Source organism: Lipotes vexillifer, unplaced genomic scaffold (genome assembly GCF_000442215.2).
Source record: "Lipotes vexillifer unplaced genomic scaffold, Lipotes_vexillifer_v1.1 scaffold2019, whole genome shotgun sequence".
Lineage (NCBI taxonomy): Eukaryota > Metazoa > Chordata > Mammalia > Artiodactyla > Lipotidae > Lipotes > Lipotes vexillifer.
In genome coordinates, this window is record NW_006795869.1 from 175,899 (window position 1) to 176,246 (window position 348).

Sequence of the window (348 nt, forward strand, 5' to 3'; positions counted from 1 at the left end):
CCTGCTGTCTCCCATAGGGACCCCCAAATAGATGAAGGTCCACTACCCACCCTAACTCCCCATAGCCACCCTTCATCCCTGCCCCCAGCCCTGCTCACTGATCTCCTGTAGCCGGCGCAGATGAACCATGTCCTCGGGGGCTGGGGGGCCCGGGCCCGATGCTGGGCACAGGAAGAGGTGATCTCCACGAAGAAGTCCGAACCCAGACAGCCAGAGGCCAGGGGCCAGGGCAGTATGGGAAGGGGACCGCAGCCACAGGCGGCCCAGCCGCAGCAGCCCAGGGCCCAGCAGCTGGTGACAGCTCAGCGGGGAGAACCACTGTGAGGCGGGAGGACAAGGGAAGAGAGG

The 348-nt window shown here is 65.5% G+C and overlaps 1 protein-coding gene across 1 annotated transcript in view; it reads right to left on the reverse strand.

The window, feature by feature from the left end:
• Positions 1-348, reverse strand: part of ARAP3 (ArfGAP with RhoGAP domain, ankyrin repeat and PH domain 3) — a 22,399-nt gene that overhangs the window by 11,163 nt on the left and 10,888 nt on the right. Inside the window, exon 16 of the mRNA XM_007467940.1 lies at positions 99-318. Within this exon, the coding sequence (XP_007468002.1) occupies positions 99-318 (220 nt within the window). The remainder of the gene's footprint in view (positions 1-98; positions 319-348) is intronic.